Source organism: Bufo bufo, chromosome 5, assembly GCF_905171765.1.
Source record: "Bufo bufo chromosome 5, aBufBuf1.1, whole genome shotgun sequence".
In the NCBI taxonomy this organism is placed as follows: domain Eukaryota; kingdom Metazoa; phylum Chordata; class Amphibia; order Anura; family Bufonidae; genus Bufo; species Bufo bufo.
The window spans coordinates 444,444,733-444,472,127 of NC_053393.1; the positions used below are offsets into that span (position 1 = coordinate 444,444,733).

The window sequence follows — 27,395 nt, forward strand, 5'->3', positions numbered from 1 at the left end:
TTTTTGGGTGGTTTCTATTATGTAAGCCTCACAAAGTGACTTCAGACCTGAACTGGTCCTTGAAAAGTGGGTTTTTGAAAATTTCTGAAAAATTTCAAGATTTGCTTCTAAACTTCTAAGCCTTGTAACATCCCCAAAAAATAAATGTCATTCCCAGAATGATCCAAACATGAAGTAGACATATGGGGAATGTAAAGTAATAACTATTTTTGTAGGTATTACAGTGTATTATAGAAGTAGAGAAATTGAAACTTGGAAATTTGCAATTTTTTACTTCATTTTGGGTAAATGTGTTTTTTTTTTATAAATAAATGTTTGTTTTTTTTTACTTCATTTTACCAGTGTCATGGAGTACAATATGTGACGAAAAAACAATCTCAGAATGGCCTGGATAAGTCAAAGCGTTTTAAAGTTATCACCACTTAAAGTGACACTGGTCAGATTTGCAAAAAATGGCCTGGTCCTTAAGGTGAAAATGAGCCCGGTCCCTAAGGGGTTAAAACAGAAGAAGCTCAGCAGCTCAAAAGCTGAGCAGGCACCATGTTTAAAGGCCTGAGGTTGGGAAGGCTTTAAAGGGATTTTCCAATCTGTACCAAATTTCAGTAATGCCATACACTAGTGTGCAATGGTATAAAGACCTACTAAATGGCCTATGGCAGTGGTGGTGAACCTATAGAACGGGTGCCAGACTTATCCTCCCATTCATCAGCACAGGGTGCTATGAACAGCACAGGGCACATTGAATGTAGGCAGGCTATTATAGCTAAATGATAAAGTACATGGAAGATATACTAATATTGGATTGTAGTATTCAGGTTAAATTGCTGTGTTGGCACTTTGCTATAAAAAAGTGGGTTTTGGGTTGCAGTTTGGGCACTCGGCCTCTAAAAGGTTCTCCTTTACTGGCCTAGGGGCTTAACTTAGCCTGCATGGAGGTGGCCACTGGTAGTGGTGAAAACAGGAGCCAGCATCCATAGCTTTTCCAAAATTGTGCTTCTGTGTTCCACTGTGCATGTGCTGAAAAAAGTCAGAATAGGTACAGATACAAAATATCCAGGGAAACTATGGATGTCCTGTATTTGCGCCTATGCTGACTGCTTTCAGCGCATTCGCAGTAGAAGATGGTAGCTATGGATGCTGGCACCTTTTTTTACACTGCTACCCATGGGCTCCCAGGGGGGCAACTCTAAACGTGCTACAGTAATCTCAGAGACCATTTATCAGTCTCCTATGCCATTACTCAATAGTGTATGGTATTACAAAAGTTTAGGTATAGAGCGGGCAAGCCCTTTAACACGAAAATAAATTGGCAAACACTAAGCCCCTCTCTCCTAGTGGATTTTGTATCAGGGCCCTATTACAACGCCTGAATGAATGTTCCTATAAACTTGTTCCCATCAAGTAGCCTGGAAATCGTGCAGTCTAAGGCTAGCTTCACATCTGCAGCACAGTATTCCAGCAGGCTGTTCCGGCAGAGAACAGCTTGACGGAGTTCTCCTGATCCGGCATTGCCGAATGCTACTGGAATGCCCGCCGGTCCCATTAAAGGGTTTCTATCACTTCGTATGACATATTTAGGTGTCAGACACTAGCGAACCGCTAGTGTCTGCTCTAACAAACCATCCTAATATGATAGGCTTTGGGGCAGCCGTTTTGCTAAAATAACAACTTATATCTATATGCTAATGAGCCTCTAGGTGCTATGGGGGCGTCATTAGCACCTAGAGGCTCCGTCTACCTTCATAAACTGTCGCCGCCCAGCGCGTCCCTCCAGCCCGCCCATCTCCTGCTGAATGCGATCCTCTCCGTGCGCGTCTCTGTTCTGCGCCCGCGCCGATGACATCATAGTGCTCCGAGGAACAGGCGCAGTGGAGATGTCTGAGCAGGGAAGCTGTCAGACATTCACTGCGCATGCGTCGAACAGAGACGCGCACGGAGAGGATCGCATTCAGCAGGAGATGGGCGGGCTGGAGGGACGCGCTGGGCGGCGACAGTTTATGAAGGTAGACGGAGCCTCTAGGTGCTAATGACGCCCCCATAGCACCTAGAGGCTCATTAGCATATAGAAGGAGGTTTTTATTTTAGCAAAACGGCTGCCCCAAAACCTATCATATTAGGATGGTTTGTTAGAGCAGACACTAGCGGATCGCTAGTGTCTGACACCTAAATATGTCATACGAAGTGATAGAAACCCTTTAACTATAATGAGGACCAGTGGAGATCCAGCCGCAACCTGGCAAATATGCCGGGAGTCGGCAGGACAGAAACCGCTGCTGGAAGGCTGTCTCACTTACGTGAAAGTAGCCTAATAGGGCCTACTAGACTTGCCTGGTGATATAATGGGGACATTCGCTTCTCTAATACTTAATGCAGTTACATTTTATACAGAACGCCTTACATTGATCACATATTCATAAAGTGTAAAATTGTAATTTTATATTTCTAAACTGTATGTAATTTGCACATATGAACGCCTCACTGTATCAGTAATGTGATGATCCACCTTAAATAAAGTCTAGATTGGTTACAATGTAGCCACCACTAAAATGTTACTTACAGAAGAGGAACGGGAACAATTGTAAAATAAAAGACTTTTCTCTTTAAAATCACTTAGGATAATTTTGTTGATGCAGCTTTTACTGTCGGCATTAGACGTATTAATGCATCACTATAAAACACCAGACGTCTCTAATGGTTTATGATCTGGTCAATAAAAATGTTTGCAGTAGTTCTGAATGGCAGTACGGTTTCTATATATCTCATCAGGATCATAAAATGCTAAATAATAATGGATGCCATTTGAGGTTACACTTCTATACAGCGCACTGTAGCTTTTCGAATAAGTAGCATGTCTTGGCACTTAAGAGGATCGTCGGCTCTCTCCTGACATGTCTGTTCTAGTAAAACGAGTATACTCCATGACATAATAATTCTGGATCGATCTATTTATCTAATTATCAATCTATCTCCTAGGTATGCATCTGTCGTCTAATTATCTATGAATCTATTGTCGAATTATCATCTAATTATTATCTGTCTTATTGTCTATCTACAGTATTTACTATCTATCTATCTATCTTATCTATCTATATCTAATCATCAATCTATCTCCTAGGTATGTATCTGTTGTCTAATTATCAATGATACTATTTATCTATCTATCATCAATCTCATCTTATATCCCTATCAATTAATCTAATCTATCTCCTATCTATCTATTATCTATCTATCTATCTATCTATCTATCTATCTATCTATCTGTCTAATATCTGCCTAACTTTAGTGTCCATCTATAATGAATTTCTTTGTTTTCTCTTACTCATTTCTGGATATTTGGCTTCCCTTTTATTCTCAATATCTGCTGTCATTTCCCAGAACCATAATGTGTTCTAACATTGGCTCTTATTATACTAATTCACATTTCCTCCATTCAGACCATTGATAATTGCTAATTTAAAGGCAATAAAAAGACTATAAGTTGAAATTTGGTAATTATATTTGGATAATATGTTTGTTAGGGATCAACCATTTCACATAGTTTGGAAGGACGGTATAACACTAAAACGCACATGAATCCTGACTAACGGCGTAAATGACACATTTAACATCAGCCCAGATGACACCTCTAGGGCAAAAGTTCTGCATTTTATTGCCTACTTACTATAATTATAGCCTGCAATATTATCTCAGATTACATAATGGATTTAATTTTCTAATTAACAGAAGTATTTCCTGATAATATGATTATCCTAACATATATTTTCTTTCTTTTTTAGCTACCCACAAGAATTCCATGATAAAGGTAATGTTTGGTGACCCCACTGCCCCCCTACATTGTATACAGCAGCTACAGACAAATGAAATTGTAGGCTTAAGACCAAAACATGCAGAAACGAGGATCATAGCACACCCTGCTGGCACAGAATTGTACTGCATTTCAATATACTCAGGCTTTTTTTTTTTTAAAGGAACCTCCCTTGCAAGATCATTAACTATTAACACACTAGCTGAGTTTTTTCACAGCTGTGTTTAGGCTTATTTTGGGTGCCTTTATACACAGCGGATTTGATTGCATAACATTTCAGTGAATGAAAATCAGTTCCATTCATCTGAATGGGATTGTTTTGACAGCAAGCACTTGGATTTCTGCAAACCCCTGTCAAATGAAATGGACATTTTTTTCCCCAGCAAAATCTGCTGCATTTGAAGTCCCCCTTATATATATTTTTAATAAAATAAGGTTAAACCGAAAGGCAAATTCATGCAGTGAATACATCGTTCTGAACTCTTTATGGGTATGTTCACACGTGGTGGAGACATTGTGGATTTTCCATCGTGCAGAAAACCTGCAGTATTGTACAGTACCAAGAAAGTGGATGAGATTTTAGGAAATCCCTTGAAAAATATGCAAAAAAGCTGCAGTGTAAATTGACCTGTGCATTTGGAATCTGCAGCAAGTCAATTTATTCTGCAGATCTTTACCGCAGATTTCACCCTTTGCAACGGAGAGGGTGAAACCCACAGCCATTACCATGGCAAAAAGTGCAGGCAATACATGCGGTTTTTCTGCAATTGTTTTTGCCATACATCTGCAGCAAAATCCACAGCATACTTTTCCACTATATTTTCCGTCACTTGTGGATGTGCCATAATTGTATACTGTGGGCCTTCTAGAGATAAGTTGACTAGAAGTGGACAGAAATTTAGCAGATAGGATAAATAACCAATCAAATCAATATTTATTGTAACAAAATTTCTAATCACAAAATATACACTGCTCAAAAAAATAAAGGGAACACAAAAATAACACATCCTAGATCTGAATTAATTAAATATTCTTCTGAAATACTTTGTTCTTTACATAGTTGAATGTGCTGACAACAAAATCACACAAAAATTAAAAATGGAAATCAAATTTTTCAACCCATGGAGTTCTGGATTTGGAGTCACACTCAAAATTAAAGTGGAAAAACACACTACAGGCTGATCCAACTTTGATGTAATGTCCTTAAAACAAGTCAAAATGAGGCTCAGTAGTGTGTGTGGCCTCCACTTGCCTGTATGACCTCCCTACAACGCCTGTGCATGCTCCTGATGAGGTGGCGGACGGTCTCCTGAGGGATCTCCTCCCAGACCTGGACTAAAGCATCTGCCAACTCCTGGACAGTCTGTGGTGCAACGTGACGTTGGTGGATAGAGCGAGACATGATGTCCCAGATGTGCTCAATTGGATTCAGGTCTGGGGAACGGGCGGGCCAGTCCATAGCATCAATGCCTTCGTCTTGCAGGAACTGCTGACACACTTCAGCCACATAAGGTCTAGCATTGTCTTGCATTAGGAGGAACCCAGGGCCAACCGCTCCAGCATATGTTCTCACAAGGTGTCTGAGGATCTCATCTCGGTACCCAGGCTACCTCTGGCGAGCACATGGAAGGCTGTGCGGCCCTCCAAAGAAATGCCACCCCACACCATTACTGACCCAATGCCAAACCAGTCATGCTGGAGGATGTTGCAGGCAGCAGAACGTTCTCCACGGCGTCTCCAGACTCTGTCACGTCTGTCACATGTGCTCAGTGTGAACCTGCTTTCATCTGTGAAGAGCACAGGGCGCCAGTGGCGAATTTGCCAATCTTGGTGTTCTCTGGCAAATGCCAAACGTCCTGCACGGTGTTGGGCTGTAAGCACAACCCCCACCTGTGGACGTCGGGCCCTCATATCACCCTCATGGAGTCTGTTTCTGACCATTTGAGCAGACACATGCACATTTGTGGCCTGCTGGAGATCATTTTGCAGGGCTCTGGCAGTGCTCCTCCTGTTCCTCCTTGCACAAAGGCGGAGGTAGCGGTCCTGCTGCTGGGTTGTTGCCCTCTTACGGCCTCCTCCACGGCTCCTGATGTACTGGCCTGTCTCCTGGTAGCACCTCCATGCTCTGGACACTACTCTGACAGACACAGCAAAGCTTCTTGCCACAGCTCGCATTGATGTGCCATCCTGGATGAGCTGCACTACCTGAGCCACTTGTGTGGGTTGTAGACTCCATCTCATGCTACCACTAGAGTGAAAGCACCGCCAGCATTCAAAAGTGACCAAAACATCAGCCAGGAAGCATAGGAACTGAGAAGTGGTCTGTGATCACCACCTGCAGAACCACTTCTTTATTGGGGATGTCTTGCTAATTGCCTATAATTTCCACCTGTTGTCTATCCCATTTTCACAACAGCATGTGAAATTGATTGTCACTCAGTGTTGCTTCCTAAGTGGACAGTTTGATTTCACAGAAGTGTGATTGACTTGGAGTTACATTGTGTTGTTTAAGTGTTCCCTTTATTTTTTTGAGCAGTGTATGTTTTGTTGGGCAGAAGACTTGAAATGTTGTTTAAAGGGGTTCTCTGGGAATTAAGAAAATTAAACTCTGTAAATATTACTTTATTATAAATATATTCTCAAATACATTTCATTAGTTATAATGGCTCATTTTGTCTAGGGAGCAAAGATTAGGAGAAACAAAATGGCCGCCGTCCTATTAGTACACATAAAACGACAAGTTACATCACAACACTGTTGTTCTCTGGGTGAGGTGTTGGGTTTGTGCCAGACATAGCGTTTTCTTTGATGGCCAAAAAGTTCAATTTTAGTCTGATCAGACCAGAGCACCTTCCTCCATACATTTTGGGAGTCTCCCACATGCCTTTTCACAAACTCACAACATGCCTTTTTGTTTTTAGCTAAAAGTAATGGCTTTCTTTTGGCCACTCTGCCATAAAGCCCAACTCTATGGAGCGTACGGCTTATTGTCGTCCTATGTACAGATACTCCAGTCTCTGCTGTGGATCTCTGCAGCTCCTACAGGGTTACCTTATGTCTCTGTGCTGCCTCTCTGACTAATGCCCTCCTTGCCCGGTCCGTGAGTTTTGGTGGGCGGCCGTCTCTTGGCAGGTTTGCTGTTGTGCCATGTTCTTTCCATTTGGTTATGATAGATTTGATGGTGCTCCTGGGGATCATCAAAGATTTGGATATTTTTTTTTATAACCTAACCCTGACTTGTACTTTTCAGCAACATTATCCCTTACTTGTTTGGAGAGTTCCTTGGTCTTCATGGCAGTGTTTAGTTAGTGATGCCTCTTGCTTAGATGTTGCAGCCTCTGGGGCCATATACACAAAAAGGTGTGTATATGTAATGACAGATCATGTGACACTTAGATTGCACACAGGTGGACATCATTTCACTAATTATGTGACTTCTGAAGGTAATTGATTGTACCAGAGCTTTTTATGGGCTTCCTAACAAAGGGGGTGAATACATACGCACATGCCAATTTTCTGTTTTCTATTTCTAAACAATAGTTTTATTTATATATTTTTCTTATTTCACTTCACCAACTTAGACTATTGTGTTCTGATCCATCACATAAAATTCAGATTAACAAAACATTGAATTTAAGGATGTAATGTAATAAAATATGAAAAAGTCAAGGAGGGTGAATACTTTTGCAAGGCACTGTATGAACATGGCACCAACACAGATGCCTTCAGCTTCCAAGCGCACTGGTCAACCAGTTTCATAGGTACAAATCTGCTGACAGATGCCCTTTAAAGGGGTTCGCAAGGAATAAAGAAAATGAAAATACTTAAATATTACTTCATTATAAATATATTCCCAAATATCTTTCAATAGTTATAATGGTTTCTTTTGTCTGGGAGCAATCATCATGGGAAACAAAATGGTCGCCGTCCTATTAGGGCACACAAAACCTGTCCTAATCACACAACAGGACAAGTTACTTCACAACACTGAGGTAAAGAGCTGCCTCATCCTCCACTCCTTGTCAGGGAGGAATGTATTCCTGACAAGCAGAGCAGAGAGTAGGATGAGGCAGCTCTTTACCTCTGTGTTGTGATATGTTATACACTGTATAGTGTACTACAGTGTATTGTCATTCACAGTAAGCCTGATCAGGCTCAGCTATACCATGGCAATCCGGATGTCTGTGAAGGCGTTTGGTTGCCATGGTAACCATCGGGATGCTTACACAGCAGTGCCAGAAGGGGGAGGGAGCTCCCTCCCTCAATTTACCCTTTAAGCTTCGGGACGCTGCCACAGCAGAGTCCATAAGGACCGCGGCATGGAAGGTGTTAAATGGCTGACATCGGTGCCAGTATGTTACAGCTAACACTCTGCCCCGCTGCTGCTCTGCAAACCTTGACTGGGGGGGGCTTGTTACGTTGCCGGCCATCCTGAAAGGGGGAGGGGGGGCTTGTTGCCTCATCGGCCATCCTGAAGGAAGGGGGAGGCGGGTGGACTTTTTGCAGCGCTGGCCATCCTGAAGGGGGGGAGGGGTACAGGCGGTACTTGTTGCCGCGCTTGTATGGAGGTGGGGATGGCCATCCTACACGGCGGGGGAAGGGGGGGAGAGGGACGGCTTCAGGCTGCTGCCACAGCAGAACGGAGGCCCCATGGTTAGCCCCTTCCATATAGCGGTCCCTAAGGACCATGGCATGGAAGAGATTATGTCTGCAGTTTGAAGCAGACTGTCAGCTGTAGGGTACAGCTGACAGCAGAGGTCGCACTAAATTTTTTCCAAAAGAGTAAAAATACTCCTATTAACAATTTTGAGGAGTATTTTTAGCCGAGGAGGAGTACAAATTTTGCGGTAATTCACATATAAAATGCATTGGCCCACATAACGTTATGAGGCTGATATTTCTGCAGGGAAACCATTGCTAGTCTCTCATACAGAAACAAATGTAGACAATTTTAAATTTATCCAACAAAAAGATCAATTCTGCCATACACAGCGCCCACCTGACGCTGCCATACACAGCGCCCACCTGACTCTGCCATACAGAGCGCCCACCTGACGCTGCCATACACAGCGATCCACCTGACTCTGCCATAGACAGCGCCCACCTGCCTCTGCCATAGACAGCGCCCACCTGCCTCTGCCATAGACAGCGCCCACCTGCCTCTGCCATAGACAGTGCCCACCTGATGCTGCCATACACAGCACCCACCTGACGCTGCCATACACAGCGCCCGCCTGACGCTGTCAGACACAGCGCCCGCCTGAGGCTGCCATACACAGCGCCCGTCTGACGCTGCCATACACAGCGCCCGTCTGACGCTGCCATACACAGCGCCCGCCTGACGCTGCCATACACAGCACCCGCCTGACGCTGCCAGACACAGGGCCCGCCTGACGCTGCCATACACAACTCCCGTCTGACGCTGCCATACACAGTGCCCGCCTGAGAGGTCCGTGAGGGGCGTGGCTTCTCAGGAGAGGGGCGGGGCTTCATGTGTGTCGGACCTGGCAGCTTCTGATACAGCGCTCCTGACTAGAAAAAGACCATGCATAGAAATACACAGGGAGTAAAATGGCCTGAACAGGCGTCTATGTGCACACAGGAGGAGTTTCAGAAAATCCGTCAGATGACAGATTCTCTGTAAACTCACTGAGAGCAGCCTGCTGGGCATAGGAAGCACAGCAGGCTGGAGAACAAAAAGAAAAAAGATAGATAAATAGAAGAGAAATTATATCTCCACAAATTTTTTTCTTACAAAGCTGTCCATATCCTTTCAAAACTAAAATGCACCCAATGAGCCACAGGCCTTTTTTTTATCATATACATTTTTTGTGGTATTTTTTTTTTGTGCTGAGTGTCTTACCACTAGAGAGTTCTTCATGGCATTTTCCCCTATAGAGAAGGTGTCTATAAAAAATTGTGTTTTATGCATTACAATCTTTATTATATTTATGCTTTCTCTTATATTGTCTGACTCTTCGGTTGTGTGAAACATTCCATTTTCTGTATGTTATATTGAAATTTCTTTGAAAATTCTAATAAAAATTATTTTGTTCTAAAAAATGGTGTAAAGGAAAACTGACAGTCGCCTATAGCAGCCAATCAGATTCCACTCTTTATTTTTCACAGCTCCTTTGGAAATGAAAGGTGGAATCTGATTGGTTGCTATGGGCAACTAAGCCACTTCTTCTTTACACCAGTTTGATAAATCTCCCATCACAAGCTCCAGCATGCTGTGTTTTTGAAAAGAAGCCAGAAAGGCAAAAACCCCACCTAATGAACAAAAACGCCAGTAGCAAAAAAAAAAAACGCTTGTGTATCCTACATCTCATATTTCCCATAGACCGGCAGCAAACATCTGAAGCTGGCATGTTTAGAGCAAAAACACAACCAAAAACATCCTTAACACTGATAAAACTACTTTAAAAACAACCAGAATTAAGTTATCTTGAAAAAGAACATACCGCAAAATCTACAAATTGTGCAAACGTACTTGCATCATTATGCATATGAATAAATATCTTCTGACTAGTGATGATCGAGCATGCTGGGCCAAACACCTGTTCGGCTGGAGCATCTCGATGCTTGGCACATGGCAGTATTCGGCCGAATGCTCAAGTCTCCGCCCCTGCAGGTAAGTACTGCCCTCACTGTAATGCCATAGCCATGTTGGCTGATGGCATTACAGTGATTGGCCGGAACGCGTCATCGGATGCTATATAGCACCCGATGACGCATGCTCGGCTCATTCTTAGTCAGGGAGAGCTATGCTGAGGAAGGGACAGACAGTGTAGGGAGTGATTTAAGAATATTATTACCACCAAAACTTTTCAGAGACCCAAAAGTCCTTTTAAGGACTATTGTGTGTGGCAGCAATATCTATTTTTAGCACATCCTGCGCTAAATAGCGTACAATAGTTAGGCCAGTGCAGACAGCGACATTAGCTGCGCCACATCTCCAGTGTAATGTGTGCGCATCCCAAAAAAATCTTTGACATTCAGTGTACTTTTTCCGTAGACTGTGTCTGCTGCGGACAGTGGAATTAGCTGCGCCATAGTACTTTTTCTGTAGATGGTGTCTGCTGCGGACAGTGACATGAGCTGCGCCACCTTTCCTGTATAAAGTGTGTGCATCCCAACAAATATCTGCGACATACAGTCTCCTTTTTCTGTAGACGGTGTCCTCTGCGGACACTGACATTTAGTGTACTTTTTCTATAGACGGTGTCTTCTGCGGACAGTGACATTATCTGCGCCACATTTCCTGTGTAAAGTGTGCGCATCCCTAAAAAATCTGTGACATCCAGTGTACTTTTTCAATAGATGGTGTCCGCTGCGGACAGTGAGATTAGCTGCACCACATCTCCAGTGTAAAGTGTGCGCATCCAAAAAATATCTGACATCCAGTGTACTTTTTCCATAGACGGTGTCTTCTGCGGACAGTGACATTATCTGCGCCACATTTCCTGTGTAAAGTGTGCGCATCCCAAAAATATCCGTGACATCCAGTGTACTTTTTCAATAGATGGTGTCCGCTGCGGACAGTGACATTAGCTGCGCCACATCTCCAGTGTAAAGTGTGCGCATCCAAAAAATATCTGACATCCAGTGTACTTTTTCCGTAGATGGTGTCCGCTACGGACAGTGACATGAGCTGCGCCACATCTCCAGTGTAAAGTGTGCGCATCCAAAAAATATCTGTGATATACAGTGTACTTTTTCAATAGACGTTGTCCGCTGCGGACAGTGACATTAGCTGCACCACATCTCCAGTGTAAAGTGTGCGCATTTAAAAAATATCTGACATCTAGTGTACTTTTTCCGTAGATGGTGTCTGCTGCGGACAGTGACATGAGCTGCGCCACATTTCCTGTATAAAGTGTGCGCATCCCAACAAATATCTGCGACATACAGTGTCCTTTTTCTGTAGACGGTGTCCACTGCGGACAGGGACATTAGCAGCTGCGCCACATCTCCTGTGTAAATTGTGCGCATCCAAAAAATATTTGACATCCAGTGTACTTTTTTCGTAGACGGTGTCTTCTGCGGACAGTGACATTAGCTGCGCCACATCTCCAGTGTAAAGTGTGCGCATTTAAAAAATATCTGACATCTAGTGTACTTTTTCCGTAGATGGTGTCTGCTGCGGACAGTGACATGAGCTGCGCCACATTTCCTGTATAAAGTGTGCGCATCCCAACAAATATCTGCGACATACAGTGTCCTTTTTCTGTAGACGGTGTCCACTGCGGACAGGGACATTAGCAGCTGCGCCACATCTCCTGTGTAAATTGTGCGCATCCAAAAAATATTTGACATCCAGTGTACTTTTTCCGTAGACGGTGTCTTCTGCGGACAGTGACATTAGCTGCGCCACATTTCCTGTGTAAAGTGTGCGCATCCAAAAAATATTTGTGACATACAGTGTACTTTTTCAATAGACGGTGTCTGCTGTGGACAGTGACATTAACAGCGCCACATCTGCAGTGTAACGTGTGCGCTTCAAAAATGTATCTGTGACATACAGTGTACTTTTGTTAAATAGACGCTGCGTACAGTGACATTACCGGTGGTACCTCTCCTGTATAACGTTTCCTCATCCCAAATACCTGTGACATTCCCCGTAATTTTTCATTAGCTGCTGGTGACAGCATTGACATTATCTGCGGGATATCTCCTGTGTGACGTTTCCACATCCCAAATACCTTTTTTAATTTGTTTGCGCATACACTTCCAAATCCTACGCTACTGTATGTGTGACATACTTTCAATCATATATAACATTTAATATGAAGAAGGCGAGCAGTAAGGGACGGGGCAGTGGCCGTGATGCTGATGGTGCACGCAGAGGCCGTGGCCCTGGGCGCGGTGAAACTGCTGGCTGCCAGAGCACAAGAAACGCACTCATCCACGATACCTAGCTTCATGTCCCAGTTTGCAGGGCGGCGCAGGACACCACTCTTGAAGTCAAACCAGTGCAACCAGGTGCGGTTGGATTGCAGCAGATAATGCTTCCAGTCGGTTAAGCACCACCCTGTCTTCCACCAAGTCCAGTCTCAGTAGCCAAGAGTCTGCTCAACCTAATCCTCACCCTGTTCCTCCTTCCTCCCACTATGGAGAGTCTGGGCAAACAATTGATCCCACACTCAGATATTCAGAGAAGCTCTTTTCAGCGCCATTCCTTGATTTGGCACTCTCGCCAAGCACGCTTGAAGTGGGAGAGATCTTGTGCCCTGATTCCCAAACTCTTGAGCAATCACAATCACAAGAAGATGACAGTGCGGAACGGCAATTACTGTTTAATGAGGTGGATGATGATGAGGCATAGATGCCAATAACTCAATGGCAATTACCGTCTCAAGAGGTTGAGGAAGAGGATGAGACACAGTTGTCAATCACTGAGATAGTGGTTAGGTCAACAAGTCAGGAGGATGAGCAGTGTGAGGAAGTGGAAGAGGAGGTGGTGGACGATGAAGTCACTGACCCAACCTGGTTAGGTGGAAAGCCGAGCGAGGACAGCAGTACAGAGGGGGAGGGATCCATAGCACCGCAACAGGCTGGAAGAGGCAGTGGGGTGGCAAAAGGAAGAAGTCGGGCCACACCAAACAGGCCCGCAACTGTTCCCCTGAGCATCCCCTTGCGGAAATCTCCCTTGCCAAGGGGTAGGTGTTTTTTGAGGAAAGTGCAGACAACAAAATAATTGTAATTTGCAACCTGTGCCATACAAAAATAAGCAGGGGCGTGAACACTAGCAACCTCACCACCACCAGCATGATCCGCCACATGCCATCAAACACCATAATAGGTGGGCCGAACGCCTGGGTACACAATCTGTGTCTGTGGGTCACACCACTGCCTCCTCTTCCCCTGTGTTACATGCTGGCCAATCCCATGTCGAAGGCACAGGCCTGCACCTGGACCGTCGCAAGAACCATCAGCAACCACATCCACTTCCGTGTCCCAGCGCAGCGTCCAAATGTCCTTACCCCAGGCATTTGAACGCAAGCGCAAATATGTAGCTGGCCAGCTAAGACCTGTCCTAAGTTGCTAACATTGCTTATATGTTTATACAGCTAGACCTGCCAATAACTTTAATACAGTTCCTATATTTGTGTGTTTAAGACAAAAGGAGAGTTATTTGCAGTGACTTCATGTTTGGAAGTCATATAACTGTTATATACTGTAAATTGTGTTCACAGAAGCAGAAAAGATAATATGCCTTTAAGATTCATTATATGGATGTGAGGTAAGCTCTATGACACAGCAGAAACAACAGAAAGCATAGAGTTAAACTGTTGCTGGGCAGTAGTCTTGACCAATCACAGCCAGCCTCACACACAGCAGGAGTCTTGGCTAATCACAGCCAGCCTCACACACAGCCTGTGTGGTAAATTCCCTAGCAGGAACTGCTAGAAATTATTATTCACCAGAGAGAGAAGCTGAACAGACATTCACTCAACTAAGAGCTGTGTTTTATGGAAGCAGAGAGGCCAAAATAGGTATTTAAAAACAGTTATATAATGTTCCTACTGTTAATATAGTGATTTGAACTGTATATTCAACCAGTTATATGTGTGTTTACTTACAGTTCCACCAATTGCAAAACACAAATTTAATTGCAAACTACAAATACCATACAAACAATTGCAACCATTCAAATTCCATATTGCAATCCAAATTTCATACTATACCAGATCATACTAAACCAATCTGCAAATAGTTACTGCTAACTGCATATTGCAAATTGCGACCAAATTTAGCAAGTGAACTATTAGTTAGACCTCAAGAGCGAAATATATCCACCATTTTATGTTGAATGACAAGATTGAACAGTTGAACCACCATCTTATGCATACCGCCATCTTGTGATATCTTTTTAACACGTGTTATGTACATGGACTCTCTGCTGCGGATGCGGCAGTGTTATATATGAAGAAAAGTTGAAGTTAATAAAGAAGTTATTTCAAGCATTTGGTGTGCTCTTTAAACCTACTGTTTCCATAGAACGGCGCTAGAGGAATTACAGAGTAACACACAGTCTGGTTAGACTAAAAGTCAGAGATATCAAAATTCTTCTAATGCCCCAGCCAAAAGGCACTTGATAGTGCTCGCCTGCCACAAAATGCCCAGCCATCCACCCACAGGCCATAGCACTAAATGTGCAGCTTTCCAAATTACTGGCCCTGGAAATGTTGCCATTTAGGCTTGTGGACACTGAGGCCTTCTGCAGCCTGATGTCGGTGGCCGTCCCTCATTACGCAGTCCCCAGCCACCACTATTTTTAACGGTGTGCCGTGCCCGCCTTACACCATCATGTGTCCCGTAACATCATCCGGGCCCTGACCAACGCAGTTACTGGGAAGGTCCACTTAAACACGGACACATGGACAAGTGCATTTGGCCAGGGACACTACATTTCCCTGATGGGACACTGGGTGAATGTTGTGGAGGTCGGGAGCGAGTCTTACCCTGGGATGGCACAGGTGCTACCGACGCCAAGGATTGTGGGCCCTACGTCGATCAGGGTTTCCGCCAGCACCTACGTTACTGAAGGGGGGACTGCTGAAAGGGCTTAATAACTACTGTGAAGGGGGGACTACTGAAAGGGGTTAATAACTACTGTGAAGGGCCTTCCCCCCCCCCCCCCACCTCGGTGGCTTCACGGGGGCGTGGTACAGTGGGCTTGTGCCCCTGATGCTCGGGTTCTCCCATTGACTTCTATTGTGCTTTGGTGATCGGCAGAGCACCCGAACATCCCGATGTGTTCAGCTTGAGCACCCGAGCACTATGGCTCGATCAACACTACTTCTGAAATGTCACTGAGGCACAGGAAGGAACTGTTCTTAGGCCTCCTGCACACGACTAGCTACTTGGCTCATATGCAGACCCACTCATTTCTGTGGGGCTGCAAAAAATGTGGACATATATCCGTTTGTCTGCATGTCCGTCCTGCAAAAAAGTTGAACATGTCCTATTCTTGTCGAGAATAGACATTTTTACAATAGTGTGGAACTTGTGGGATAGGAAGTATGGGATGAACACACAACTGGTATCCATGTTTTGGGGATCCGCAGTTTGTGGACTGCCCAAAAAACGGTCCTAGGGGTTTATTGGTATGTAGCAGAAAATTGTTGTCTGTATGGTTTTAATCCAGCATTTCCAGCATTTACTAATTTCACAAAAGAGGACAACTCAAGGACTTTCCTCAGTATTTTCAGTTATTGTTATAAGTTTTTATTTTTATTTTTTAAATTTTTATTGCTTTATAAAGGCAAATTAATGTCTTTAAAAGACAGAGCCACAGGTGGAATTTATAAAGACCTGGCTTCAAAAACATGTCGCAACATTTTTAATTTTTACTCCACTCACTCCAGTTTTGAAAAGTGGGTGGGGAAGTGGGCATGGTTAGCCTGTCGAGCTGATTTAAGCCAGATTTATAAACTGCAACGTTTGTTAAATGTTGCATAAATCATCACAATCTTACTGCAGTAAAGGGGTGGTGTAAAAATGCAGTGACATCTCAAAACTGACGTGTTAGACTTCAAAATGTACAAAATGTTTCAACCATTATGCGACCTTTGATAAATTTAGTGCAAATTGTGCCAACACAAATTCCTGTAAAACTGACAAATTCCCCTCATGATAAATTCTCCCCCAGGGTGTTCTGTGATTTCTGCCACCCACGCATATGCTTTACAACCGTTTGTAATATACACATGTTGGCGGTGGAGGAGATATTCATTGATACATATATTTATAGATAAATTTGGCACAAACTACACCAATCTAGACTCAAGTACAACTGACTTAAAATATTGATATGATAAATTCCCCCATTAACTTTCTACAAGCTGTGCATGTAGAGAAATCTAATATATAAAGCTGAGTGTGTGTGTGTGTGTGTATGTATGTCCGCTAAAGGAATCCGCACCGATGCATTTACAATCACACAGGTACATCAGGTGTCCAGGGAGGTTTTAGACTAGGTCTCAGCTCTCTAGCACATACCGTTCCTGAGATATTCCCAAAAAAATGCAAATATGGAACAGCACATGACCTACATTAGCCAATAGAAGCCTGCAGGTCTTTTTCTTCATAGCCCAACTGCCATACACACAGTCACATGTCCCTTATCAGCCAATAGAAGCTCGCAGGCCCTTAGTCTCCACATACACACAGTTTTACACCAGGTTTCCATAACAACCCAGCCATTTTTCTTCACTGCTGCAGGTCAGCTTTAAAGGGGCAGGGCGCTGTGGATGACACTGTTAAGGGAGCGGAGTGCTGTGGAGGTCACAGTTCAGGCGGCAGGTAGAGTGGCCATTCAGGCCACCCTCAAAAGACGGACTTAAAAACCCTGCCCCCAGATCCCGCCAAGCCCTGACCTGGTTAGGCCACGCCCACGCAGCCGACGGGTAATGAAAAAATGAAGGTAAAAATCAAGTTCTGTCTGCTGCAGGGATGGGAGGGAGCAGGGGCGTACATAGAAATCACTGGGCCCCATAGCAAGAATCTAAATTGGGCCCCTATTCCCCTTTTTTAGCCCCTCCCACTACCCATTCCAGGCCTCTCTCTTTGTTCCATGAACTATTCTTGCTGCTGCGTTTTATAATTTATGCCATCAAGGCCAGATTCGGATTACAAAACAGCCCTGGCACACAAAAGAGGTATAATAGATGCAGTGTGTACAGATGTATAGTGTATACAGCAGTGTATTGATATGTGAGGTACAGGGTATAATATATGCAGTGTGTACAGGTATATAGTATATACAGCAGTGTATTGATATGTGCAGTACAGGGTATATTATATGCAGTCTGTACAGATATATAGTATAACAGTAGTGTAATATGTGAGGTACGAGGTATAATAGATGCAGTGTGTACAGATATATTGTATATACAGCAGGAACTGACATTTGAGGTACGAGGTATAATAGATGCAGTCTGTACAGATATATTGTGTATATACTGTATAGCAGCTACTGAAATGTGAGGTATGAGGTATAAATTACAGCTTGTACCTCACATATCAGTCCACTGCTGTATATACAATATACCTGTACACACTTCATCTATTATACCTCGTACCTAACATATAAGTACACTGCTGTATATACTATATATCTATACACACTGCATATATTATACCTCGTATCTCACATATAAGTACACTGCTGTATATACTATATATCTGTACACACTGCATCTATTATACCTCGTACCTCACATATCAGTACACTGCAATATATATTATATATCTGTATATATTGCATCTCTAATACTGTGTAATATATGCAGTGTGTATATATATATACAGGGAGTGCAGAATTATTAGGCAAATGAGTATTTTGACCACATCATCCTCTTTATGCATGTTGTCTTACTCCAAGCTGTATAGGCTCGAAAGCCTACTACCAATTAAGCATATTAGGTGATGTGCATCTCTGTAATGAGAAGGGATGTGGTCTAATGACATCAACACCCTATATCAGGTGTGCATAATTATTAGGCAACTTCCTTTCCTTTGGCAAAATGGGTCAAAAGAAGGACTTGACAGGCTCAGAAAAGTCAAAAATAGTGAGATATCTTGCAGAGGGATGCAGCACTCTTAAAATTGCAAAGCTTCTGAAGCGTGATCATCGAACAATCAAGCGTTTCATTCAAAATAGTCAACAGGGTCGCAAGAAGCGTGTGGAAAAACCAAGGCGCAAAATAACTGCCCATGAACTGAGAAAAGTCAAGCGTGCAGCTGCCAAGATGCCACTTGCCACCAGTTTGGCCATATTTTAGAGCTGCAACATCACTGGAGTGCCCAAAAGCACAAGGTGTGCAATACTCAGAGACATGGCCAAGGTAAGAAAGGCTGAAAGACGACCACCACTGAACAAGATACACAAGCTGAAACGTCAAGACTGGGCCAAGAAATATCTCAAGACTGTTTTTTCTAAGGTTTTATGGACTGATGAAATGAGAGTGAGTCTTGATGGGCCAGATGGATGGGCCCGGGCTGGATTGGTAAAGGGCAGAGAGCTCCAGTCCGACTCAGACGCCAGCAAGGTGGAGGTGGAGTACTGGTTTGGGCTGGTATCATCAAAGATGAGCTTGTGGGGCCTTTTCGGGTTGAGGATGGAGTCAAGCTCAACTCCCAGTCCTACTGCCAGTTTCTGGAAGACACCTTCTTCAAGCAGTGGTACAGGAAGAAGTCTGCATCCTTCAAGAAAAACATGATTTTCATGCAGGACAATGCTCCATCACACGCGTCCAAGTACTCCACAGCGTGGCTGGCAAGAAATAGTATAAAAGAAGAAAATCTAATGACATGGCCTCCTTGTTCACCTGATCTGAACCCCATTGAGAACCTGTGGTCCATCATCAAATGTGAGATTTACAAGGAGGGAAAACAGTACACCTCTCTGAACAGTGTCTGGGAGGCTGTGGTTGCTGCTGCACGCAATGTTGATGGTGAACAGATCAAAACACTGACAGAATCCATGGATGGCAGGCTTTTGAGTGTCCTTGCAAAGAAAGGTGGCTATATTGGTCACTGATTTGTTTTTGTTTTGCTTTTGAATGTCAGAAATGTATATTTGTGAATGTTGAGATGTTATATTGGTTTCACTGGTAAAAATAAATAATTGAAATGGGTATATATTTGTTTTTTGTTAAGTTGCCTAATAATTATGCACAGTAATAGTCACCTGCACACACAGATATCCCCCTAAAATAGCTAAAACTAAAAACAAACTAAAAACTACTTCCAAAAATATTCAGCTTTGATATTAATGAGTTTTTTGGGTTCATTGAGAACATGGTTGTTGTTCAATAATAAAATTAATCCTCAAAAATACAACTTGCCTAATAATTCTGCACTCCTGTATATATATATACATACAGAGCAGTGTATTGATGTGAAACATAGAAGGTATAATACTGTAGATGCAGTGTTTATAGAAATATGTGGTTAGTTATGCATTATGGTCACTGTGTGTGAGGTACATGAGGTAGTGGTCACTGTATCTGTCTGAAGTATTAAACATGAGTGAGCAATGAGTAAAACAGGGCATGAGGAGAGGGGGGGGGGGGGGTAAATGACGAGAAGTGGAGGACCTCCTTTTACCACTCCATTCCAGTCTGTATGGATCAATGCAGAGCTGATTGTGAACTTCTAATACTTGCTGTTAGGGGTTGAAGGGCCTGTGATGATGTCATCACAGGTCATGGCAGATGTACCTTTCAAACCTAGGAACTACACCATCTTTGGTGCAGTTCCTTTGCTAGATCCTGCAGGACCTGTGATGCTGAAGATGATGTCATCACAGGTCCTGGCAGATGTACTGTTCTAACCTTGGAACTACACTATACACTGTGCAGTTCCGTTACAGGACCTGTGATGACATCATCAAAGGTCCTTTAGCTTTAGAAAGATAGACAGGAAAAATGAGGGGGCGGGGCCTTTCCTCCACTGCGGGCCCATCTTCCTCACGGGCCCCATAGCAGCTGCGTGGTCTGCCTATATGGTACGTACGCCACTGGGAGGGAGGGTGACTCTCTCCCTGCAACTCACGCTCAGACAGCACAGTGCTGCTGTCTGAGAGTCAGCTGTTCAAAAGGACACCCCTGTGTCCGTCCAGGCCCTGCGCCAGACTGAGGACAGGGAGTCGGGCCTAAAACCAGACCTCTGGCTACCCTAGGGGCAGGCTGCTGTGGAGGTCACAGTTAAGGGGGCAGGGTGTTGTGGAAATCACTGTTAAGGAGATGGAGTACTGTTGAGGTCACTAATAAAGGGGCAGCTGCTGTGGAGGTCACTGTTAAGGGAGCAGGATGCTGCGGAGGTTAATGATAAAGAGGCAAACACTGTGGAGGTCTCTATAAAGGTGGCAGGGAATGGTGGAGGACACAGTTAAGGGGACGGTCCGCTATGGAGGTCAGTGTTAAGGGGCAGGATGCTGTAGAGGTCACTGTTAAGGGGGTGGGGTGTTGTGGAAGTCACATTTTAAGGGAACGGAGCTCTGTGGAAGTCACTGTTAAAGGGGCATGGTACAGTGGAGGTCACTGTTAAGGGAGCGGGGTACTGTGGCAGTCACTGTTAAAGGGGCAGTCGCTGTGGAGGTCTCTGTTAAGGGGGCCTGGAATGGTGGAGGTCAGTTAAGGGGACTGCAACCTATGATCAGTGTTAAGAGGCGGGTGCTGTAGAGGTCACTGTCAAGGGGGTGGGGTGCTGTGGAACTCATTGTTAAAGGGGCAGGCTGCTGTAAAGGTCAAAGTTAAGAAGGTGGGCTGCTGTGGAGGTCCCATTTTAAGGAGACGGGGCACTGTGTGGGGGGGCAGTATTAAGGGGTGGGGGGCTGTGGATGTCACTGTTATAGTGGATACTGTCTATATCTTTTAATGACACACAAACATTAAATGAAATAACTTAAATATACCCGTGCAAAGCCGGGGCCTTCAGCTAGTAATGTACATATGACTATAAAGCCTTATGGACAATGAATAGGTATGAAATAAACATTCTGGGAGAGGATTTCCTACAACAAGTGGAGTATTGTCTACATGAAATTCTTGTGTAGCGAATTTCCTCTTTTGTAAACGAGTCACAAAAGATTCTGCTGCAGAATTCACTCTGGCAAATCAATTTAGCATAGTTACATCTTCTTTTCCTTTATCTATCTATTATCTATCTATCTATCTATTATCTATTATCTATTATCTATCTATCTATCTATTATCTATCTATCTATCTATCTATCTATTATCTATCTATCTATCTATCTATCTATTATCTATTATCTATTATCTATTATCTATTATCTATCTATCTATCTATTTATCTGTATCTGTAAAGTAAAGGGATGAGAAACAGGAAGAACTTACAGATTTTTTGGATTACAATGAAATAAGACAGGCAGAGGCACGTAAATTCTTCTGCAGCAAACAGAACTTTAACATACAATATTTTACTTTTGATCACTCCACTGGGGGGGCACAGTACATCTCAAACATTGAGACACCAACATGCTGCTCAGCTATGTTACTCAATTCTTGGTGGTTACAATGCTTTAAAGAGGTTCTGTCAGCATGAACAACCCTATTTAACCAGGTAGGTTTAATACCTTCCTGGCAAAGTTGATCATGCTGATTAGAATTATACCTTTCTTTTGTCAGTATGCAGAGATATCTGCATTTTTATTCACATGCAAATGAGCGCATTGGAGCACCAGGGGGCAGGGCTGAATCCTTGGAGCACTATTTTTGTAACACCCTTGTGCTCTGCACATTCCACACCTCCTCTTGATTGACAGGGCTAGACATCAGCATGCTGAGGGCAGCAGTGTGTCTGAGAGCTGTGTCCTGGCAATGTACATATCATATACACTACTTACTATAGCCTTACCATGTTAAAGATAGAGATTTTATTTGCTTAGAAAGCTAACATATATTACTGGTTTATTCACAGACAAAATATATGATCAGAAAGACACCAGTAATATATACTAGCTTTGCAAGTATGGAAACCCACTCTTCTCAATGTGATCGGGCTATAGCCTGATGGTACGTGGTCAGCCTTGCATATAGATGTTCCATTTTCAAATTCCGGAAAAGAATTCTAGTTTTTTTATTCAGTAAATTGTTGTACCTCATTTAACCCATAATAAAAGGCTATATATTTACTATATTGGCGCCTCTTCAGACCAGGTGGGCCTAACCCTGCTGTTTCATCTGTCTGTGACCCAGCTTTTCTTCTGGTACTTTGATCATGCTTGTTGTTGGGGCTTCTGTCACTGCAGTGGTCCTTGTATCTGTAGCCATCTTATCTGGATACACTTTTTGCAGCTTTCTAATCAGCTTTGGTGACATACCTGTGGGGGAGGGAAACTGTTTTGTAGCTCTAGCAGCTCTTCCAGGGCAAAGGCTCTTTTGTTTACAATAACACACTGCCGGGCGGAGGCTTCCGCCCAGCACTGTGTTCAGTGACGTCACCTGCTCTGATGGTCGGGCTTTAGTGCGGCCCTAGCCGTTTTACTGGCTAGAGCAGCGTTAAAGCCCGCCCATCAGTGCTAGTGACGTCACCGGGCTCCCTGAGCAGCTGGAAGAAGAGGCTTCAGCTCGCCTGCAAGAGACCCGGTACGTCACCGAGTATAAGAAAACAGTCACTTCCGGCTAAGAATATCCTATATAAAAATGAGGCTTCAGAAATATGTGACAAAGGTAGGACATGCATGTTTGTAATATGTATGTCACTCTAGTACTATTACACCAATATCCCCAATCCCGGACAACGCCTTTAAGGTGTCCCATCGCTGGCTATCGATGTCTTAGTTACCGATGATACTGCACTACTTTCTTTCATACATATTCATCTAGACAGGCAGCTCTTTTTGCCATGGGCCGCCTCCATACACATATATGTAAGATCAAAAATGTTCCCAGCTGATTGTAAGGAAAGCAGTCTTACCCAATAGTAGTAGCTGGGCTTGGCCCAGAGCCCTTACTTTTCATCTAAATTCCCTGGTCATCACAGAATGTGCCTTATTAAAACCACCATGGCATCCAGCAGCAGGGGCACTTGCTCTGCCATCTCCTTACACTTTAGCTATGCCAATGTCTTACCCAATGGGGTCTGGCAAGTTTGGCTCATGACTTTGGTAAAATTTCCTCTATTGTAAAAAATGCAACTTTGCTGCATTATTGTGCCGTTTATCGACCTTTGAGCTTAGAAATGCATTTGTAACCTTTTGACATACCAGTGCATACTATGCTGCTATAAGTTTAAAATTCTGCGCTGATTAAAGGTGTTATACAACCCCTATAATGACCCCCCAATGCCCAGGCCCCTCATATTGATTATACTTACCTTGTTTTCCGGCACCTGCGTCGCTCCTGATCCCTGCATGGCAACCGCTGCATCTCCCAGTTGCGCGGATCAAAAAGAGCGATGCGGGTACAAGGAAGCAGGGTAAGTATAATATATATAAAGCACCCGGGCATTCGGGGGCGGAAGGGGGGGGGGGGTGGATAACCCATTTGAGTGGTTGGACTGCTGAATTTCCTGCATAGACATATAGTAGATATATAAAAATAATATTTTGTCTGCCTGCAGCCACCACTAGGGGGAGCTTTTCAGTTTACAGCAATGCATTAAGTTCATAGCCCCCATGCACCCTCTAGTGGTGGCTTCATGCAAGCAGAACTATGTGTGATAAATCTATGTCTATGCAGGGGATTTGGTGATCTGTACAAGATAAACAAAGTTCTAACCACTAAAAAGATATATGTTAAGAAATTAATCAGCAAAGTTGATTCAGCACAATTTTGTACCTAAAAACATCATGCTGATAACAGTTTAAAACTCACTTCCCTTAGACTCAGAAGCAGATCATTTCTAGTTTACCATGAAGTGTTTCAGTAAAACCCTTATTAGTCAATATCCTTTGTTGAGTTCGTCTACACTTTGTTCTTCATCCACTTCCTCCCTGTTGTCAGTAATACTACAGTATGTGTGAGCAGTGTAGGTCATCTTTCTAATCTGATAAAATGCATGTATTTTTTCCCGTCATTACAGAGGAAGCAAAATCATTTACAAATTTTCCCAATCTTTTAGATCTTTGTACATAACTTCTTACAAAATTTCAGTTATATAGAAAAATTCCCTGTCTCTTACATGTGTCAGCACTGGCTGCATAAAAAGCAAGAATTCTGAATTGTAAGTAGTTGCTGGCACAGAATTAGTGTATGATCAAAGAATTTAGTAATAGGAACTGATATTTGGCACCTCCCGGGCATATATTCCAGATGGAAAAGAATTCCAGTTCCACCTGATAACATGAGAGAGTACTGACAGTTCACTCGCCTCCCTACAAGCAGCAGGATATCTTCCAAGATTTCCTAACTTTGAAACAAAGTAAGGGTACTTTCACACTAGCGTTAGAAGAATCCGGCAGGCAGTTCCATTGTTGGAACTGCCTGCCGGTGTTCTGCCAGATTTCTATACCTTGCCAAAACGCTATACAGGAAGTGATGCAGTTGCACCGGAAGTGACGCGGCCGCACAGGAATCAGCTGGAGGAGGGTGTGTGCGGCGCTGCGCAAGCGCACATTGACTGGATTAGCAAAAAATCTTTGCAGCGCCGCGGGAGAAGGACTTCATGCGCATGTCTGAAACCGTACACCGCGCGTGCACACTTAGGGGTAGGTAGATTTTTCAGCGCAAAATGTTCCATCAGAACTCCCTACCCCTGAGTGCGCACGCGCGCACAAATCATAAGGAGCAGTTCATCCTTACCGCAGAGCTGAGTGCAGAATATCGAGGTCACCACATAGCAGAGCTGAGTGCGGGATATTGTGGGACACCGCAGAGCTGAGTGCTGTATATTGGGGTAATATCCCGCACTCAGCTCTGCTATGTGGTGACCTCGATATTCTGCACTTAGCTCTGCGGTAAGGATGAACTGCTCCTTATGATTTGTGCGCGCGTGCGCACTCAGGGGTAGGGAGTTCTGATGGAACATTTTGCGCTGGAAAATCTATCTACCCCTAAGTGCGCACGCGCGGTGTACGGTTTCGCGCATGCGCATGAAGTCCTTCTTCCGCGGCACTGCAATGATTTTTTGCTAATCCAGTCGATGTGCACTTGCGCAGCGCCGCACACACCCTCCTCCAGCTGATTCTTGTGCGGCCGCGTCACTTCCGGTATAGCGTTTTGGCAAGGTATAGAAATCTGCCAGAATACCGGATCCGGAAATCCGTCTGACAAATGCATTGAAATACCGTATGCGTCTCTCCGGTGTCATCTGGAAAACGGATCCGGTATTTATTTTTTTCACATTTTTAAAGGTCTGCGCATGGGAAAACCGGATCCGTCAATGCGGCAATTTCCTGAACACTTGGTAGCGGATCCGGCATTAATACATTTCAATGGAAAATCCGGCAAGTGTTCTGGAATTTTGGCCGGAGAAAATACCGCAGCATGCTGCGGTATTTTCTCCGGCCAAATATCGTAAAAGGGACGGAACGGAAGACATCCTGATGCATACTAAATGGGATTGCTTTCAATTCAGAATGCATTAGGATAAAACTGATGCCTTTTTTTCCGGTATAGAGCCCCTAGGACGGAACTCAATACCGGAAAACTTTAACGCTAGTGTGAAAGTACCCTAAACTAGATAATTTCTTTTAAAAGGAAGTGTATCCTGCCTGTGTGTTTCTGCCTCTATTCACACTGTATCAAGACACAGTTGTTCTACCATCTGCATGGAACCTGAATACATAAACTGTAAAACATTTCAGACTACAGCTCGTAAACTGATGTTAATAAGGTAGGTCGGGGGGGTCTAGTATTCCGATCTCCGCAGTTTAAGGAGCATTTCCAGCAGATATAATGTTTATAGTGTGTTAACCTTTTTAGAAAATCCTGCTTGCAGCGTTCTGTTCAATAAGACAATCTTTTTTTGTTAGTACAGCTCACTGAAAAGAATCTGATCGTAAGGATTCCCACTACTGAGACCCCCAGCAATCAGCGGTAATCTCTAGGGAAACATGGAAGCAAATGGCCAGTTGCCCTGCAGCAGCGGCACAGAGGAGATAATGGTTTATATAACATAAATCAATTAGATATATGTGTATTTTTAAGGAATAGATGTCAGATCCCGTTGTTTGTATAATGCCAACATATTCGTCAGTGCTTTTACATGGTTTGCTATTTACTTCAGTGTTGATCACAATCTAATTTCACTATCTCCGACATACAGTTTTACAGGAAACAAATAAAGCCACCACTCTGCTTTTGGAGGGTGGGAGGAAATGTGGGTATCTGGAGGAAAACCACACATGCACACTAAGGATACTGTATCTCTATTGTAGAGTTTTTTTTACCCTCTTTTTTCTGCGTGAAGTGTAACTTTCTTGCACCTTATTTATTTTAAAAAAAGGCGCAGGCTATGTGGTGAATTTGGCGCAGTGTGGAACTTTATGAAGGCAAACTGGTTGTAAAAAGTGTAGAACTTATTCTCACACCTCCCTGTCCCTGGTGTACATTTTTGTTCTAAATGGCCCATTGTGCCCCAAACTGCGCCTTTTTATCAAAAGGCGCAGTCAGTAAATTTGTGAGCGCTGCATCGACAAAAGTGAAAAGAGTCACTGCAGGTCAAGAACTGCAGAATTATCTATTTGAAAAGGCGCAAAAAAGGCGCAAATAAACCCTGTTTGCGCCTTTTTTGCACTTTTTCTAGACACAAAAAAAAATAACTGTCGAAAGACAATGATAATTGTCAGACATAATGTGATGGCAGCTAAGACCTTTCTGTCATCCTGAGACCCCCCCCCCCCCCCCCCCCCCCCCGTAATGATCCCGTGATTGGACGGTCAATGCTGGTGACCCGATAGCCCGGATAATAAGGGGGATCGGTGCTGTCTCGGACAGGATATGAGGAGGTGACAAGGGTGCCACCTCCTCCTATCCCTGCGATTGGTTGATTGGAGCAACCGACCAATCACACAGAGGGGGGGGGGGCGCGGGATATTAAAAATGAATTTCCCCTGCTCTGTCCGCCAATCCCGGACCGAGCAGAGCGGGGAATATGCGGCGGAGACAGC

The 27,395-nt window shown here is 43.8% G+C and overlaps 1 protein-coding gene across 1 annotated transcript in view; it reads left to right on the plus strand.

Annotated features, from left to right (window-relative positions):
* SKAP2 (src kinase associated phosphoprotein 2) overlaps window positions 1–27,395 on the plus strand; it is a 317,931-nt gene that overhangs the window by 36,086 nt on the left and 254,450 nt on the right. Inside the window, exon 3 of the mRNA XM_040433605.1 lies at window positions 3,777–3,802. Within this exon, the coding sequence (XP_040289539.1) occupies window positions 3,777–3,802 (26 nt within the window). The remainder of the gene's footprint in view (window positions 1–3,776; window positions 3,803–27,395) is intronic.